The sequence below is a fragment of the Copidosoma floridanum genome, unplaced genomic scaffold, assembly GCF_036245765.1.
Source record: "Copidosoma floridanum isolate Cflo_tuat_1 unplaced genomic scaffold, Cflo_Japanese_pri ptg000035l, whole genome shotgun sequence".
Classification (NCBI taxonomy): Eukaryota; Metazoa; Arthropoda; class Insecta; order Hymenoptera; family Encyrtidae; genus Copidosoma; species Copidosoma floridanum.
Window position 1 is genome coordinate 101,725 of NW_028321912.1, and position 17,061 is coordinate 118,785.

At 34.5% G+C, this 17,061-nt stretch overlaps 2 protein-coding genes across 2 annotated transcripts in view; both read right to left on the reverse strand.

Moving 5' to 3' along the window:
* The window catches only part of qin (tudor domain-containing protein qin), a 264,240-nt gene that overhangs the window by 37,900 nt on the left and 209,279 nt on the right, over positions 1–17,061 (reverse strand). The gene's annotated exons all lie outside the window — the stretch shown is intronic.
* Positions 10,660–11,793, reverse strand: LOC106640923 (uncharacterized). The gene is made up of 2 exons (XM_014355106.3): positions 11,671–11,793; positions 10,660–10,929 (listed from the first exon to the last, which is right to left on the reverse strand). Exons 1-2 carry the CDS (start codon positions 11,723–11,725, stop codon positions 10,745–10,747), a joined length of 240 nt encoding a protein of 79 aa, XP_014210592.1. The 5' UTR covers positions 11,726–11,793; the 3' UTR covers positions 10,660–10,744.

A 17,061-nucleotide genomic window follows, 5' to 3' on the forward strand; every position in this document is an offset into this window, starting at 1 on the left:
AAAATTTAATCGCCCGCAACCTTTGCCAGTCACCCGATTATCAAAGAGATCGATAAAGTCGTCGGATCGCAAGAGCCCACAGTTGAAGCTCCATTCACTCGTATTATTTCACAATAAAAAATGAGAGGAGAAAAAAAAGTTCTCGTTACGCAAGCCAGCAACGACACGGCTCGTCATCGCTCCAACTATCAATCATCCGAAAAACAAAAGTGGAGCGCGCGGTACACGGTCCATTCTCTCGATCGAGGCTCCGAGCATAATCGACTTCTTATCCGAGCCGATCGCGCTTCGGTATATACGGATCGAGCGGCAATAGAAACCGGATGCACTATTTAGGGAAAGGTTAGGGAGAGCATGAGGGGAGGGGGGGTGGTTTTGTTTAGCTGTGCGAGCGGTGCTGCAATAACAGTATAATAACAATGAGTCGACGGACGGAGGAGAGCGAATACGTGCAACGTCGGCACGTGCGAGCTTTGAATCTGCGTTGCGATTGTGTGTGTGTACGATATACGGATTGTCGAGCACGTGTTTGGTGTGGTAATTATTTTTGCTGGGAAACTTTTAGAAAGTGGGGTTATGTCGGTTAGGATTTGTAAATACCATCGTGTGAAAATTTTCTGTTTCGGGCACGTGGCTTTGAAATTATTATAGGTTATGACGAACAGTCGCAAAGCTGGTGACAACATTATATCAAAGTGTAAATGATATGTTTATTCGAATTTTATGTACTTACAACAGTGAGATCACTTTTTTCGTTCCATAAAATAAAAAAAAAAGCTACATAACCTTGTTAGCTTTTTACTGGAAGAAACGATCTTCCTGTGGATCATATTTGTTCTCATCAGTGTATGAAGGAACGCACGTTTATAGAAAAAAAAAGTTATATTAATTGCCATGCCAGTACTGTAAACTAGTTATTTAAACTAAGTTTGAGTATACAACCAACATAAATTATTGTATTTATAGTAAAGATCTTAATAGGCTAAATCGGCACCTCGGTGACATTATACTTTTCCCACTTACCTACGTGGAACTATCACACAACCATGCGTACATTAATGATTTTTTTGAACGTAAAAATATACCAAACACTTTATCTCGACGACCAATAAGACAAAAAATCAATTATCAGCACCAGATGTCCGCTGTTGTTTTGGTTGATTAACTAATAAGGTTTATTCAAAACAGTTTTGAAGAAAAGGACCGTCATGATAAATATTGTATGTATAGTAAAATAGTATATAGTATTTTATAAATGATTCAAGTTTTTACACCGCAAAGTTATCAGTGAAATAATGTGTTGCAAATTAACGTAACAATATGAATATATATACATTACGTAGAAGGAAAGATTCAGAGAGAACCAATTCGATTGGTTCGAGCGTCGATTGCATCGAGCTTTTTTTCGATGCGTGTACTTGCACGATTGAAGTTAACTCGAACGCAAGTACATATAATAGCAAGTTGGCGTGTCTTGCAACCAATGCTAGACTCATTCAACTTCCGGCATCGTTAATCGCCATAAGAATTACAGGCTTTGAAAAGCCATAATACACTCACGCTTTCTTTTATGGCTCGCGATTACCGTATGATATTCAATACCTTTTTTTTTCTTGTTTCACCACAATTTAATAAGGTAATTTATAAATCTGCTAATTAGAATGCTGTATACGTGTGCACGTATACACTGACGGTTAGATCGTCGATCCACAGATTTGCGTGATTTTACAATAATTTCAAAGAGACGTCGACTACTTGCAATATTTGTGGTACACATGAATTTCACATTTTAAATTTTATTATATGAATATATGTATAGGTACGTAAGATCGATGTCCCAATAGTCGATCGTTTGGCTGATTTATCCAGTATAAATTTTCAAAACGTATATAAATCGGGTAGTTATTTAGACACTGAACTTGTTCAATACAAATTAAAGTGAATACCTAATTGAAAATATAGCGAAGGTCTTAAAAAAAAAAAAAATGACCGACTATTGGGACATTTTGTCTGCTTAAGTGAGCGAGTACTGGGACGTTCTTCTTATGTATGGATGTACAGGTCAAAAATAAAAGCAAAACTACTTACGATCAAGTTGCCTCACCACCATATTTTTGGAACTTACCTGAAACAAAAAAGACAAAGAAAAAAATCAAAATACATTACACGAAATACAATATAAATAAAAATAAAAATACAATAGAATCAACACAAGATTAAGCATTTCAGCATAAACGTGTAGTAAACCCATAACGTAACAAGGGCAAGAACCCTAGAATCCGAGGCACTTACTTTCCACCGAGCGTGTGTATAACACACTTGAAAATCACGTAATTCCCCTGTACTTCCGAGTTCTCTCTTTCTCCTTTCTTTCTGTGTATCGCGCGCGTCAGCCTTTTTTTCCCAGAGCCAAGGAAGAGAGGCTAATTTATCGGCGCATTGTTCCAACCGATCCACCAACATCTCTGCCGATCTGTCAGTCGCAATAAGAAGTTTTTTTTCCCTGTCTTTCTAGGCTTTCGTGAAATATAATTTTCCAGCTGCGTGTGTGAGTGTCTTTTCGCTGTGACTCGCTTGAATTATTACGTAATTTTTGATTGGAGGTGGATTCCCGAGAGTGAGTGAGCGCGTGTGTATGTGTGAAAGTTATGACGCCGCGAGGACGAAGCGAGCGTCTGGTTGATTACAAGTTTTCTCGAGATGGAAAAAAAAGTGGCAAACTCGCGGATTCCGTGAAGATTCTCGGTCGCGCCGAATGGGTACGTAACTTCGAGAAATCGCTATGGGTAAGAGGGTATGTAACCTCTGGCGGATGATGAAAACTGCGATTTGTCAGGACGCCTTACTCCTGAGTTTTGATGGTTCGTATAAGTATCTTTGGGTTTTTTGGAAGCTGCGGAGAATATTTTTGTCAATTCAGTTTCTTTTTCTTTTTTTTTTTTTTTTACTTGTATCATAAATATTGATATCGTATTGGTAACTAGTATTTTTTTCACATTTATTTGGTAATACTACCAACAAATTTAGTATCTTTCAAAATACTTTCAGAAGATTAAAAATGTTGATAAAATTTTAGATAGTCTTTAGATATAAATAGGTTTTTAAAAATTTCATCCATATCACGGGTAATTGAATAAATTTTTTCTCTCATACCGATCACATTATGTGGACATTACAACAGCGGTTGATTATTTTTTAAGGAAATAAAAAGGTGTTTTGGTATTCCAGATAATGAATTAAAACGAAATTCGGGGATATCGTTTGAAATATAAGTAAAGAAAAAAAGTGGGAACCAAAATGTTTGATGAGTAATATGAAAGATGCAAGTGTAAAATCTTTATATTTTCTTGAACTCTCAACAAGTCTAACGAATTTTTTTCAAGTCTCATTGATCTTTAGAAGTGTCACGATTGCGCATTCACTTTTTTTTTACCAATAATTTATGTAATAAATAATTCATTGGGGTTATCAATACTTTAATTGTATCCCTCAAGGCTAGGTTTTTTCAGGTAATTGGTGGTATAAATTTTATTATCATCCAAGAACCTATGAATTCGCTTCGAGATTATACAGATTTTTGTGTCTCACGCCTCGTTTCACGCATCAAATTATTGGTCAAACGTATGAAATTTATTGTTTTACGATTGCTGCAACAGATGCACCGATAAAACAGGTCGATTTGATATCCAACTCATTACAAGTTATTGCATAATACGCATCTAATGCATCGATACTGCGTGCAAAAAAATTTGCATAAGATTGATAAAGCATTGATGAAAAATCGATAATTTCCCGTTCAGTCCTCCAACTTCTTGACTTCGAGTGTACGCGGTTTAAGTCATAAAATAGTTTTCGCAACCCCAAAATGATCTACTCCACGGTTCAAGAGCTACCGTTCAAACACAATCACCGATCAAATTGAGCGAAGCACCGTCCTCGTCTTGAAAAACGTCCTTAACGAACGAAGACGAGGTCGGCGGCAGCCACCGAACCGCAGCTTAAGAGCAAAAACGCGTATACCAAGCTGGAAATTTCTTCAAGCAAAGGAGAGGAGGAGGACGCGACAATGACTTCGTCTTCTTTAAAGTCGGGAAGCATCGCCGACGAGTCGGATTACTCGATTACGTTATTGTATGATCGTTCATCCGTTTCCGCGTTTTGGGTGAAGCCGCTCTTGCAGCTGCTCCGATGACGAGCGACTCAGCAAATAGAGATTAAGCGATTCGGCGAGAAACGATTGCACCTCAATGCGTGTATTGTTACGATTCACCGATTATGTAGATTTCACTGCCACTGCTCTTCGTATGTTTTTGTTTCACTGAAATTTACCGAATATTTAATTTATGCTGTACCGTACATTTCTAAGCCATTTTTAATGTTTACTTTTCACAAAGTACGAATATTCCTTTCAGAAGGTTTTTATCTATTGGATAAAAAAGGGAAATTTTTTTTAGCGCTTATTTTTAGTTTTAAAAATTGTCAGTCCTGGAGCGCTTGTTACTTATGACTCAGCTTCAACAATAGATCTGATGTCTCCTTTTTGGGGGACACATGCAATTTAAATAGGTTTCATGAGTTTTATGTTATAACATTGAATGCTTGAGATATTTTTTACTATGTATCCTTCCGAAACTATGATAAATGATAATCGTTTTTTAATGACAATAACCAAATTAACTATACTTCTTAACAATGATCCAGAAATCAATTTGAATGTACTTTTTAATGGGACCTAATTAACCGTGCCAATATCATTAGATATGCGCATACAACAAATTTGACAACTCTATATCACAATGTAGGTCGTGCAAAGTGTGTCCAAGATACCTGTTACTAACATAAAACCAATAACTATTGTTTTTAACAAATTGGATGTTCTCACAAGAAGGTCGTACATTAACCATTACTCCGAAATTTGCTTAGACACTAGTGCATCAGATGTTTGCAACATGATTTTTTTGAAAAATTATCTATGTATGAAAGTATTACAATAATAAAGACAGCCTGTAACCTGAAGCACTAAATTATGAAACCAGAGGTTCTCTTATGCTTTTTAAATCAATAAAGTTATATCATCAGATAAACACAAATTACTCGCATGAATGAGACAAGTGATGATCGTAAGAGGCACACCACAGCTGTAATAGCATCCAAATTATACAAATACGTCTTATCAAATAACAAACACAATGCACCGACAGTAGAAATCCGAGTCAACAACACTTTTTCACGTATATAAACCCGAGGGTGAGATTTTGACAAGCACTTCGAGTCTCCAGTACCTCGTACCAAGCAGCTTGACAATGGTTTCCAAGACTTTGTTCCTCGTCCTCTTGGGCTCTGCCCTCGTTTTGGTGAGTATCGCTCGCACTTTCTGATAACTATTCTAGAAAAACAAATGTCATCAAACGGATACAAGTGATAAACTATTGAATAATTCTTTACCACCTACAGGCAGCACCAAAAGTTAGCAACGACGTTGTGGTGGTAGACGAGGCCGAGGAGCGCAGCATCGAGGATGCCTGGAGGAAACTCGAGTACAAGTTCTCCCAGGCCATTGAGAAGATCAGAGATACTTGGCACGATGTCAAGCAAAAGGGCCAGAATGTTGTCAACATCAACCTTAAGGTCATCCGGGAGAAAGGAATCGAGCTGATTCACAAGGCCAAGGAAGTCTATAGGGAAATCAAGCTCGAGGGCAAAAAGGCTGCCCCCGAGATCGACAACATCAACAAGTCCCTCAAGGATTTGTCCGACCAGCTCAAACACATCAGCAGCGAGGCCGTCGTCGACGCCAAGCAGCTGGTCCATGAGGTTGTCGATACCGTCAGGGAGCAGTTCAACAAACTCAAGAAGCACATCTAGTTATTTTTTGTTTTAGTCTAACCTATGTACTTGTCTGCTGCCTATTGTTGAATCTCATCTATTATACTATTTAGAATAATTAAATACTCACGTTTTTTTCGAAACCGATCTTTGTTTTAATACTTAACCCATTCCAATCCTCAACAACTGTTATACCAATTGTGTTGATAAGTGATATAATGATGTCGAGCGTAATTATCAGTTGGTAATTTACTGTACTGTATGAACTACATCAACTTTGATGAACCAATCTTGAAGATTCATTGTGGGGCTAGTGGAAAAGGAAATTTGGAGTACGAGGTCTTCTTAACACGTAGTTTCTGATCATAATCGTAAGTAAAGCCGACTCTGGAAGTGGTTTTGTAAAATGTCATCGTTCAACGTTCAAGGCAGTTGATCAAAAAGAAATTGATTCATACGAAGTACGTAAGTAACTGTCGAGGAAAATGTTCTTAGCAGCAACAATGAAGATGCAAGCACTTAAAGCCGCACGTTAATAATTATGGTTTTCGATTGTAAAATTTTCATCTTTTTCTTTATTCATCAACACTGAGATGGTAGAAAATAATATTTCTTTTATCAAATTGATTACGGTTAACAAGTTTATAACTTCTCTACTTACTTGTACTAGCTATAATTTTATCATGTTATTAAAAATCTTAAATGACCGTATAATACATTTAACAATAACAGTAAAAATAGAAAATGTGCCAAGTGTATAATGAGAATCATTTTGTACTTCAAAAATGTACCTCGCATAAAATACACAATGTACATAATAGATGTACCAGTAATCCTTGTCTCGCTATTATCACACAATAGTTCATGTAACGAATAATAGTTTAGGAGATAAAATAGTTTCATGAGTACAAAATCCTCATAATTTCATTCGAAATTAAGAAAAACATTTTATTCCGAAAATGTAAGGAGAGCATGGTTTTGGTCAAATAAATTTATTGTAAGGCAACATGATCATTTTCAAATACACCTAATAATTTGCCTTTTAAATTTTTAAACGAAATTGTTATCAACTTTGGTTTTCGAATGCACATAACGAAAATAAATGACTCCATAAGGAAAATATTACCAATCAATACTTTATTGTAAAATAACATTCATACATTACTTCTATAATGGCCTGAAATACACAACTGCAAGTCGAGTTTATGGTGTATTATACATGTATAATTATCTACATCACTTTTGCGTAATAACTATTTTGGTATTATAGTTGTTGAAGATTAGAATGGGTTTCACAGATAGTTCCTCAGTAGTTTCGTACTTCGTATCAATCAATTTCTTTTTGATCAACTGCCTTGAACGTTGAACGATGACATTTTACAAAACCACTTCCAGAGTCGGCTTTACTTACGATTATGATCAGAAACTACGTGTTAAGAAGACCTCGTACTCCAAATTTCCTTTTCCACTAGCCCCACAATGAATCTTCAAGATTGGTTCATCAAAGTTGATGTAGTTCATACAGTACAGTAAATTGCCAACTGATAATTACGCTCGACATCATTATATCACTTATCAACACAATTGGTTTAACAGTTGTTGAGGATTGGAATGGGTTAAGTATTAAAACAAAGATCGGTTTCGAAAAAAACGTGAGTATTTAATTATTCTAAATAGTATAATAGATGAGATTCAACAATAGGCAGCAGACAAGTACATAGGTTAGACTAAAACAAAAAATAACTAGATGTGCTTCTTGAGTTTGTTGAACTGCTCCCTGACGGTATCGACAACCTCATGGACCAGCTGCTTGGCGTCGACGACGGCCTCGCTGCTGATGTGTTTGAGCTGGTCGGACAAATCCTTGAGGGACTTGTTGATGTTGTCGATCTCGGGGGCAGCCTTTTTGCCCTCGAGCTTGATTTCCCTATAGACTTCCTTGGCCTTGTGAATCAGCTCGATTCCTTTCTCCCGGATGACCTTAAGGTTGATGTTGACAACATTCTGGCCCTTTTGCTTGACATCGTGCCAAGTATCTCTGATCTTCTCAATGGCCTGGGAGAACTTGTACTCGAGTTTCCTCCAGGCATCCTCGATGCTGCGCTCCTCGGCCTCGTCTACCACCACAACGTCGTTGCTAACTTTTGGTGCTGCCTGTAGGTGGTAAAGAATTATTCAATAGTTTATCACTTGTATCCGTTTGATGACATTTGTTTTTCTAGAATAGTTATCAGAAAGTGCGAGCGATACTCACCAAAACGAGGGCAGAGCCCAAGAGGACGAGGAACAAAGTCTTGGAAACCATTGTCAAGCTGCTTGGTACGAGGTACTGGAGACTCGAAGTGCTTGTCAAAATCTCACCCTCGGGTTTATATACGTGAAAAAGTGTTGTTGACTCGGATTTCTACTGTCGGTGCATTGTGTTTGTTATTTGATAAGACGTATTTGTATAATTTGGATGCTATTACAGCTGTGGTGTGCCTCTTACGATCATCACTTGTCTCATTCATGCGAGCAATTTGTGTTTATCTGATGATGTAACTTTATTGATTTAAAAAGTATAAGAGACCTTTCTTCCGAGTTTGATAATTGTGACCTTTACGTCATAGGTCACCTCTTTTTGGGAATTTTAATATTGGCAAGGATGTGAAATGATTTCAAGTTTTTACATTACACAATATGCTTCAATAATTGTTTAACTAAAGAGGTCACACAAGTTCAATTACGTAATTATTAAAGCTTTACAAAAAAAAAAAAAAAAAAATATGACTAACTAGAATTTTGCATATTGCCACATGCCGTTATAAAAACCTCGATTGTCTCTCTTTATGTAATTGAACTATTTTTAATTGTATACCACAAATTTGTATGGATCTGTTTATTTTTCAGCAATTGTATTTTTATTTATGCTGATTCGCACTTCAAACATAAACCGCACGAAAAGAACGTCGATCCGTGCACATCGCTTTGAAAAACAGCATTGAAATTCACGCGTCCTTTCAAACCAACATCAGCGCAATCATCATCACATGATACGCACTCTCGCTCAGTGAATTTTAATTACGAGGACAAAAAAAACGCCTATAGTGTTTATGCACAAGCCAACCCCAATTTGGTCGCATTAGATTGCGCGTTATGTCACGTACTCCGGTCCAAACGTGCGATATGCGCATCTTCATGCGAAATTTCGAATTGGTGCGCGCGAGTGCGTTCGTGCATGCGTATGTTCATTTTGTCGCTGTGCCCAACATTTCGATTAATAAATGTATACGTGACTCCTCTTATACCCCCCCCCCGCGACGAATTCGACAATTCGATTGGCACGGGATGGGGTATATGTTGTACGGGAGCACGTATGTTTGTACACGCGTGTGGATATATGTGCACTGCAACGAGAATGGATCACTTCATAATGGATGTCAAACATATTTAGATTGATATGAATGTGCGTATATATGCACGGCGACCACCTCTTTCAATGCAGCTCGAAATTCGCTCGCCTTCCATCACCTGCTGCGGTAATTAATGATACTTTTCATCATATTTTTCTGGTCGTTCATATATTTTATTGTGAATCCTTTTGAAATACCAATTTTAATACATTTCTGTATTTTTTAATCACATAAGAATGTTCTTGTGATTCCTTATCTTTAATTTTACCTTATAAAGCCAAATAATTTCAAATACAGCATTTTATTCGTTATCTGATACCTTTAAGCTGAGATCATGCGGTTATGATTTGAATAATATTCGCTGGTTGTAAAAATAATTAATCGTGCATAATCAATCAATATTGATCAGAGACGAGTGATACAACATAAAACAGGAGGATGACAGCATATCAAAAAGCTACCTGTGCGAAATTTTTTTTTTTAATTTTTAAATTCAACCTAACAATTTTATTCGACGTTTCAAATACTGATGTTGAAATAATTCACAACTGCACGTTTGGAACGTTTTAGTGATGAATTCATATTATTTGCATAAAGATGCGCCACAGGCTTGGTTTTTTAATTACGCAATAAATATCATAAAAATTACTGTGACAGCATTCTATCGTCTAGGAACTTTTTACAACCTTGTTGTGATAACACTGAGTGGTAATTTAATGATTTGCACTATGTAAATAACAAAATTTAATCCTCTGATGGAAATTACTGTTTTGAACAGTAAAAACGAGTGTGCTAACAATGAAAAATACTGTACTTGTGGTGAAAATTACTTATCTGAACACAGTTGTAAGAATCAGTGCTTGAATAGTAAAAAGTCCCTAGATTCTGAATGACTAGAATATAGGGGACACTCATTTTTATATTTTTTTCTCATATTATCAATAAATGAGTTCGTAACCGTGGAACGGTAATAGTTACGATGCTACCGAGTGATCAACTGTAGTATTTTGATAACACTCCATTATTTTTTTCAACTAAATTATCATTAGTGGTTACGTTTACCGACTGTGTTACTTTTTCATCTCGTCAATTAACAAAGCCAACATTCTCGCAAAACTCCATGATCCCGTAACACAATAGTTCGCGCGTTAATCGCCAGACGTGTCCTCCCCTCTCCCACGGAGGTTTTTCTTCGCCAAGAGAGCAGCAGCGCGCGTCGAACGCTAATGCAGTTTAACCCCGCCGTCTTTGATAAATCTCGTGAAGAAGAAAGCCGGGGCCCATCACGTTAGCGCCGTCACGGGGGGAGTCCGTGTGTATGGAATTACCCGCCAGGCGGAGGCGCGCGCGCGTGCGAAATTCCGAGGAGGAGGAGGCTGGATGTTTCTCTCGAGTTTTCTCAACTCGCGGCACGTAGGGGAAGAAAAATCAATTGCTGATGCTCAGAAAATTTTTGAGTACTTTATTTTAGGTAAATACAATGATTTCATCCGAAGGATCGGATTTTGTTGTTAGGCATAGGTAATTTAGTGCTCAAAAGCCTTGGCGAGCTTGTCGACGTTGAAGCTGACTTCCTTGGCCACGTCCGGCTCTTGGGCTGCGTTCAAGAAATTGCTGCAGTAGCAGATGTTGCCCGAGCACCGCCACCAGCCGTAGCCCAATCTGCCGCAGATTGATTTACAGAGGGACGGGTTGCAGGCAGCGTCCGAGACTTGACAAGAACATTATTGTCATTATTATTGCCGGGACATGTAGATGTAACTTTGGGGTTGGTATTAATTTGGAGGGGAGCACTCGATTTTACACTCGTACTGTTTTGAGAAAATTTGTAAGTGTAGCTGATAAATACAAGCGTGTTATTTTTCATTTAACAAATAAGAAAATCGATCAATTGCCAACTTTATTGAAAAAAAAAAAAAAGAAAAAAATTTTTAGAGAAAAAATGAATGTTATAAAATGAAAAATATATAGCCACTCGTTTATTTTATGATGTACGTTTGCAAGTGTATTGAAGACAATTTTTTTAAACTTTTTAAATAATAATTCCAAACACACGAGTTAAACGTCCACCAACTACATAACAGTGTTAAATATTTCAATGTGTCAAAAATAAATCAAACGAAAAAATATACATGTAGATTAAACAATTTTAGATTAGACTTTGTACTAGATTTAATACATTCACAAGTATGATGAATCTGTCATAGAAATCTTATGCCCTTTACAGCCTTCCTTTATTAAATATATACATATTATATATTACGAATATTATATATATAATAGTTCCACATGCCTCAAACGAATTATTGAAATACACTTGGATGATAATGCATTGTTGGTATTTATCAAAAATAAACGCTACTGATGTTCAAATTTAATAGTTGAACTTTTCACTTCGGTTTCCAAAACTGCATTTAAAAGAAAAAAAAAAAAAGTGTACAAGAGTACTTACGGTAAGCCGACCCCAGCACTACCACCAGGAGAAAAGCAAAGAATACAGCCTTCATGGTCGTGGTTTGGGAAATTCGCAAGTCTTCGCCGAGAGGGAATAATCGGGTGCAATAGTAACATCAAGACGGCAGTAGAGATTTATATAGGCGAACGGACATATTTGCAAAAATTGATAAAGCGATTTAATCGGCTTGGAAAAATGTGATTCCCAGTTCCGTATCAGTTTTCTTGTGGATCGATAGGGATGTGTTTTTCATCGATAACGTGAAATAGTATGAAAAAATGAAGTTAAGAAATTGATCGATTGTTTTTTTTTTTTTTCAACTAAATAAGAAATGACTCGAGTGCTAGCCAAAGATTATCTTTATATTTATTAGATAAACACACGTGGTTCACAAAAGTAGAGGAACAAGTTCTTTTTTTTTCGTTCATAGTTAGTGTTTTGATATAATATTTTTACTGAATGTCCAATTTTTGTCGAATTCCGGACAAGAATGATGCATATTCTATAAAGTTACAGATTATTTTAACTTTAAAACAAAAAATTTATCACCGTTCAGGTATAACAAAAAAAAAAAAAAAAAAAAATCAGTCAAAGATCTTTAGTTTTATAAAATTTATATTAATAATAATATATTTTTAAAAGGAATTTTCACGGTCTAGTCAACTTGAATTAAAAGTTAATTCAAGCGAAAACCAATCAGAGACTCTATTTTAATGCATAACTTGCCCTGTATGGATTACTCGCGAATTCGTTTCGTTCGTATTGATATGAGTTGCGTATATTCATTACGACGCAATTACGTAAACAAATTAAACCGCAATTAATTAATACTCATTCAACGTTTCGTACAAATTATAATCGAATTCATGTACGTGTACCGCATACTATAGAGATACTTTGAATTTTGAATAAATGTGATGCTAGATGTGTACAGAAAAAAAAGGAAAATTGTCATTATCTCTTTTTAAACGAACAATACCACATGACTAAACTTTTTCCCTGACTTTACTTGCATTTGAGAAAGGCAATAAATGCTTTATTTCGACACGGATGAAAAAAAAAAAAAACCACTTTCATGTATATTTAATACGGAATATTCTTAGAAAACAGAATAATTTCAAATCAAGCCCATTTTGTTTGTGATGTGGTTGATTAGACAATATCACATTAAAATAATTCAAACGGAACTTGCGGATGGTAAGAAAAAAAATTAATAACACGACAGTTTTTATCTACAAGTTTATAATTCGATTGTTAAAAATAGTGGTAAGCTTTACGATAAAAACATTTCGTTGATTTATCTTGATGTTTACTAAAAAACAGACGTAAATTGTGACAGATGGTAATCACATTGATGTGTAGATTGAAAGGAATGTATATTTTTATTTTGCTAAACATAAAAATAAAAATGATTCACTAGCAATTATAGTTCACTTGTAAATTTATCAACAAAAGTTTTAAATCAGACTGTATTTATTTACAATATGTATTAAAATAAAAAGTTAACTCAATTTCATTTTTCTGTAACAATAAATAATTTTTTAAAGAAATGACATCTTTTACGTACTGATTCAAGTAAATATGAAACAATAAATGCTATAACTTAGGTATACTAACTCAAATTACCCATCCAAACGTTTGTTCGCACAGATCACATTAAAAAATATAGTAAATAAAAAAATGTTGTCTTTCCAAAAATAAAATTTTGTAGACATGCCATTATGATTCATATAGGAGCTCTTGCGCAATTTTTGAGCGAAGCAGCGTTTTTGTTGATGTAACTAAGCCGCGGCAAACGACGTGCAGTATTTCGTCCACTTATGACGCAATGCGCGCGAGATCGAAGGGGAAGTCAGTTTGGCGCGTAAAGTGAATAGAAATTAGAAGATCACGCTTCCGTCATTGGAAAGAAGTGTACTCTTTTCTTATTGGATTTTTAATTTTTTTTAGCAAATATTAAAAATTTTTATATGGTTACGCGAAAAATTGAGAGTCGACACAATTAGGCGCATTACAGAAATATTTTTGATTACATCCATTGCAATTTAATTAAAGTAAAAAAATGTACTAATAAAATTTTTTTTAAACCTTGTCTATTAGTATTCATAAAAAGGAATATTTTACGAAAGGTAGGATAAAAATATCATATTTAGTTATATTTTATTTTTAGATGTTCGTTGACAAAAAACATGAATTAAAGATGAACTTTTTTTTTAAATTTAATAATGGCTACGAAGCAAAAAAAAAATAATGCTGTATTCGAGTAGGTGAACTAATTTTGTCGAACAATACAACTTTCACCTACGGTATATGGCGTGTTATTGTTCCTTCATGGAATCGTTTACACCAATTTTGCAACACTACAATCGACACATAATGTTACAGAGAGTAAATAATATCTCAAACACAATCTGTTCCGACGAATCTTATCTTAGATGCAAAAAATGTACAATTTATTGTTATTTCATAAACAAACATTGTAGTACACAAACGAATACTTGTACATTTAGTACAGAGAAATAATGTGTATTTATGTTGAATCAATTTGAGATACTGAAATGAGTATTATAAAACAAATCTTGTCACTCTATAGGATAACAATTACTTAGGCAAGTAAAACGATTTTCGCTATATTATTTATTAGGACTAAATGATTTTATGAATTTTTTAAAAAATTTTAATTTATTGTGTCGATACTAAAGCACCACAATATTATGATTTTGTACTGTCTTCCATCATTTTTTTATATTTTCAAAAATCGTATTTTGCGAGAAAAAAAAATTATTCCTGTCAAGTAAAAGTATTTTAAAAGAGTATAATTTTTTCATAAACCAATTTTTTTTAAATCATATGTAAACTTTAAGGAGATTTATTATGTTTCAGTCCACATCTTGCTGTTTTTAAAAGCCACGTTTTAAACGATTCATTACTCTGTAATTAAGAAATGTTTTCTTTTTACATTACGAAGCCACATAATCTTTCTTTACTTTGACTAGAAGACCGTAAGAAGCTTCTTACAGTGTCAATTTTATAGTGTTACTACTATTGTCACTAGAATACATTATTACATAGCTGCTGTATCCTCACTATTTTGTTTGACTTTCAAATCACAAAAATGGTTTAAATTTTATTTTTTTTATACCCCCGAAATGTTTTTGGACAAAAAGGTATTTCTAAAATAACAATTTTGATAATTAGAATAAAAAACTATAGCTTTTTTGACAAGTAAGTGTTGCGAAAATTTTTGTGTACTCAGACTCAATTCAATTTAGAGTCTAAATTATTTTACAAACCATACTGCTGTCAATGAATGTGTGATTACACTCTTGTGTAATAAAAATATAAAATGCTTTTGAGAATAAGTCATACCTTAAAATGGAAAAGCACAACAATTTGTAAATCATTTAATTATGCAATTTTTTTTTACATTGTACAATCAAAAAGCGAATTACCGATAAAAAAAATATGCAAAAAAAATTTTTAATGACAAAAGCCTTTTTATGTGAACAGTAGACACAAGAAAATAAAACAATTCAAGGTTACATTTTTTACAGCACAGTTGCTTAAGACCATTATTACATCCATCAGATCTGACGACTATTTAAGAGGAATAAAGAACTCGTAAAGAAACTGACGAGCGACAGCATCAAAAATCCCAACAACGTCATTGTAAGCTCGACACTTGTAATGGCCATCGATTGTGTCGAGAGAACAATAGGCGCGTTGATTTTGCGTCTCTGATCTTCGATGGTACTGCGATATTACGAACGTGTTTGCTCAGCATACGAAAAATAGTTTGGTTTTTCCCTACATGATTTTTTTTTAATGGCACGTGCAATCTTAAAAAAAAATAATAACAACTATATCTACAATGATTTTACAAGTTTTTAGTACTTTTTTCCTTTTAAAAATACAATGCGTTCAGTTGGCTTAAAAAAATTTTCGCAAGTATATCATGCTACGAGTATTAATGAAAATGAAGTTTTTTTTCACAAAGTATTATATGATATTTTTTTTCATACAGTATACAGTTGAGTAAAAAAAAAAAAAAAAATTATACAAACAAAAAAAGTACTTAAAAGTAACCAAAAAAAGCAATATAAGCAAGTAAAAATAATAAGGATCTCAATCCCCAATTTGTCTCGAAAGTCTGGCTCTTTTTAACGTAGCTGACGTCTCTTTCAAAGAGCGCAGGTATTTGCAATAAAAACGCCGCGGAAAAGAAGCTATGCGACAAGTTAGATTGAGCGTCTTTTTTTCTCTCATCCTCCTCAGAATGTAATCTCAACAGCAGCGAGGGTTTTAATTGGCGCTCAAAGCCCTGCGTTCTTAATAAACCCTATATTTCCGTCGACACTTCGATGTACATAATCCATCCTGGAACTCTGGTTCGCGACTTTAGTGGAAAAGTAAATAATTAAAGGATCTCGCCGCGCGCAGCAGCAGCTCCCCAGCATTAATACCCTCGGATAATTTATGCTCGCGACTTTTTTACGCGGTGGGGTTTTAATTGTTCGTTGATGGATAAATGCTTGAAGGAAATTTTTTTTTATCGCTATATTGGGCTTCTCATCATTTTGATTTCTTTTTGTGTAAAGAAGTAAACTTTGTGAGGGAGTTGGATTAGTCGATTGTCTTTGGTTTTTATCAAAGTAAAAAAACGTTTATTGATAGTGTTTATCATCGTGGTACCAAAAGTTAGTTATAAGGGCTAAGACTAGTTATTTCCTATATATATTTTAGTCGTTGAATCCTGATCTTTCGTTGGAATTAAAAATTCAGCTCAAACTTTGTTATATGATTCATGAAGACGCTGTTGGCTTTGAGCCTAGGCTAATGTTATTTTATTTAGCTTACATGCCGTTAGTGAATAAAAAAAAAATAAATAAATAAATAAAATGTATAAAAAAATTATTTTACTCGTGAATTGAAAAATTATAAATTAATTTATCATCATATAACAAATTAATAAAAGCGGGAGTCACTATAATAATTATTTGTAACAACATAATTATACCATCGGAGACCCTCGCTGCTATCAATCAAGTACGATAAATTACGATAAAAATTTTTTCCGTAGTTTTTAATTTATCAATAAAAGAGTATTTTTATGATTTTCCATACATATTTTTGATTTAAAAAAAAATTAAACTTTTGTACGTAATAATGTTCAACTCCAACTAAAGTCAACAGTCCACAGTATATTTGATTTTGCATGGACTTGAAGAATTTGTCATCTGTAAAATTAAGTAGAAACAGACGAGTCAGGTAAGACGAGCCAATGATGAAGAAATTGAAGTGATCTAAACTGTACTGAAATATAACGTTTTCGATTTTTCAAGAACGCACAACTTCTTTTTTCTACCCATACATCACTCAAGTGATTTT